The sequence below is a fragment of the Asterias amurensis genome, chromosome 10 (genome assembly GCF_032118995.1).
Source record: "Asterias amurensis chromosome 10, ASM3211899v1".
NCBI lineage: Eukaryota > Metazoa > Echinodermata > Asteroidea > Forcipulatida > Asteriidae > Asterias > Asterias amurensis.
In genome coordinates this window covers 6,035,679-6,039,085 of record NC_092657.1, presented here as the reverse complement: position 1 = coordinate 6,039,085, position 3,407 = coordinate 6,035,679, and the positions used below count along the sequence as shown (strand labels likewise).

Below are 3,407 nucleotides of genomic sequence, written 5' to 3'. Positions count from 1 at the left end.
TTTGCTAACCTTTACTCTGCTTCGATATTACACTTTCTCTGACTTTTCCAGGTGTCCGTAAAGGGTTTATTTGCAGGAATATGTAATTTGTGTATTGGATATAATGCAGTAATAATAAAGGGTAAAACAGAGTTTCGTAAAAAAATATATATACCTCTGGGATGGTTCTGGAATCCAAAGATATGACCCTAGGACATCCTGTCCTGTATAACCTCGGCTGATATTGTAAAACAAGTAAACACCTATACTTTGTTGCACAACTGTACATTGTCCACATCATGTACTGTATTTGAAGTGCTGAAGTGTGTATTTGAAGTATTTTAAGTGCTATAAACACCGCTTGCTCAAACTCAGCACAGTGAGTATGACGCAAAGACAACTGCACTATTCGAACATGGCAGTTTTGTTTGTATTTGTTTACCCGACATTTAATGATGTTTTATGATTCAAGCCCAGTTATCCTGGCATTGCCAATAAAACGGGTGCAATGTACGTTAATACTCACACTGCATTAGTTATAACTGATTTCCCCCGTGAGGTTTTATTTATAGGTTTGGTGGTTGAGTTTTGTCGATAGACGCATCGAACTCAGGTAATGTGAATTTTACTTTTAAATTCATTGAAATAAAATTTGTTGGGACCATTTGGAAATGATCAGTCGGTATTCATCTAGAACAGCATTTAATTATTGATAAAAGTGATCTAGAATTGAATTGACAATTTAAGTATAGTTTGTTATGCATGTTCGCCCCAAACAAGGCAAAGGCCACTATAGGTAAGGGGCTTCAAGAAGAAAATAATTAAACATGAAAATAACTCAGGATAGCAGCAGCTGCAGGCAGGAATTGATACTCCTCTTAAAACAGTCTAGATTATAGGAAGGGGGGAAACATCCACCACAGGCAAGGAGTTCCAAAGAGATGCAGTACGTTGAATAAAGCTGTCGGAATGACTATTTTGTTTTACATCTCAATAAATAAATATGTGGATGGAATGAAATGGGAGACACTACGAAACAGTGGTGTGTATTTAGATGTGAGATTTAAAACATTTCGTGGTGTTATAACTGGACATCTTGTAGGCTTTCGAGAATACTTGTAAATGTACCTTTTTGCAGAACAACTATTGAGGGGTTGTTCAGGTTGGCGTAGTGGTATCTTTGTTCGCCTTCCATATCTAGGACCCCGGTTCGAATCACGCCGGGGCACCGCATGGATAAGGTTTTCAGTCCCTTACCTGATAACAGGTTTTTTTTCTGAAAATAATTCTCTGGGGTTTTCCTCCCACATCTAAAACTGAATCCTCCTTCCTTGTCTTCTCACCAATGTGTTCTAGTTCAATGATACGAGTTCGCTTTTCTGAGAGTCTTTGGCTTCAGGACCGGAATAACAAACTGAAAAGTTGCCGCAAACCTTAACCTAAATGGATTTTCCCGTCCAATTTCAACACTTCCTTCGCAGTTTAAAGCAGCTGCTTATTCCATATTCTTTGAAGACTGAGCGTACATAGTTGCTTTAGCAATCAATAGTCAAAAGGAGCAAACTAAATTTCAAAATATTTACTAATTTATTATTAGTGTTTACAACAGTAACCTTGCATGTCTGTTGTCACCAAGCGTCCCAAATGTTCCCAATGAAAGACAAGACAATATCAGATTCATGTTGCTGTTGTTTTCCATAGATTCGCAAGAGATGAGGGCACTAAGAGTTATTGTGTTCATACTGGTACCCGTCTTCATTGGTACGTACCTTAGCTTCATCTTTTCTCAATGTTTACGTTATCATGTCTTCTGCTAAATTTGGATTTTGTTCATTTTTTTTTTCATTCTGCTAAATAGTGGCATCGTTGGACTGTCTGTATAAAGTATTCTAAACGACCCGTCTAAACACCCTTTTGCCCTTTACTGACCACCATTGTATATTGCGGCATGGGAGTGTAACTGGCTAGGCTCTATTGGCACCAACATCAAATGCCCTTTTTCCGTAAAACATCATAGCCTAAACTTGCTTATTTCTTTTGGAGTGTTATTGTGTTTTAGCACACCTCGTCTTTATGTCTGTCCTCCTAGGTGTAGCGGAGTCAGCCGACCAATGCCATGAGTGCTTCTGGCAGACCAGCGAGTTTGGAGGTTTCTCCGGCTCGGAGGGGTGCAAGGATCCGTTCAACAGCACGGACGGGAAATTTATAAGGAACGAGATATGCAAGGACACTGAACAATGTAGGGTAAGAAAAGGGTTTATTCATCATTAATTAATTAATTAATTTATTACAAATAAGAAAACAGGTCTCAATTCTCAAGGCGCTCAGATGCAAACTTTCAGAGAGATAGGTTATTGCAGTGATTAATTCTGAGACCCAATTATTTAGCACCATAAAGGGTTTACAACGCAAACACCTACTCTGAAAGTGATATATACTTTCCGTGTTTGTGGCCAAACTTTAATTACTCAATGGACCTCTATGTCTTTCAAAATCGTTTTATTTCTTGATGACAAACAAAACAACAGGTGAACTCAGTGTTACTACTTTATTGCAGAAATTGGTGTCAACAAGCCGAGGTGGCGACGATGTTTTACAGATCGTCAGAGGCTGCATACCAATATGCATCGAAGGATGCGAGGACGATACTTTCTTCGGGTTACCCGCGAGAATGTGCTCGAGCTGCTGTTCTGGTGACCTTTGCAACAACGCATGCGGCATGACCCCTCACTATGTACACATAATAATCATCTCATTGGCTGCAATAATACACTTTTGCATGGAATAAACATAGTTTAGTACAGACCATTGACAACAACCCCTCAAGTTCTTTCAAGCTCGGACACTATGGGAAAACAAATAGGGGCCTACAATCCCGACCAAAATGCTAGGGCCACCCATTCCTAACGTATAAAACAATTCACTGTGCACTTACCATTAAAAATAAAAAAAAATTAAAAAAAATTAAAAAAAAACCGCCCCCGCTCAATGTTGACTGTAACTCAGAAGAAGATCGGCAATTGGAACCAACATTGAAAGGGGGCAGGGTGGCTCAACATGGCCGGAATTGTAGATCCAATATCCAAGTCTTATAACATAGCGCACATAATCTACCAAACAAGAACTGAAGGCGCTGAGATACAAATTTTCTGAAAATAGGTTATTGCGGTGATGAATTCGGAGACCAAGAGGTTGGTGTTTTGTTTATCACCTTTAGGGGTGCTCTAATACCGCTCGGGCCGCGCCACGACACTTCCATTAATCGTTTTTTTTTTTTTTTTTTTTTTTTTTTGCAATGAGTAGGCCTAAAATTAATATGCATAATTAGATAACTTTTGTCGCTTTCTAGCAAACTCGGCACCAAACCTCAGTTATCTTGAGAGTGGAAAGGGGAGCTCACAAAACAATAACAATCCGCACGTACAATT

At 39.1% G+C, this 3,407-nt stretch overlaps 1 protein-coding gene across 1 annotated transcript; it reads left to right on the top strand.

Annotated features, from left to right (window-relative positions):
• The first annotated feature begins 519 nt into the window (after positions 1 to 519).
• On the top strand, positions 520 to 2,774 carry LOC139943497 (uncharacterized). The gene is made up of 4 exons (XM_071940308.1): positions 520 to 592; positions 1,681 to 1,740; positions 2,069 to 2,223; positions 2,537 to 2,774. The coding sequence occupies exons 2-4, from the start codon at positions 1,692 to 1,694 to the stop codon at positions 2,765 to 2,767; spliced, it is 435 nt and encodes a 144-aa protein (XP_071796409.1). The 5' UTR covers positions 520 to 592; positions 1,681 to 1,691; the 3' UTR covers positions 2,768 to 2,774.
• Positions 2,775 to 3,407: the final 633 nt, after the last annotated feature.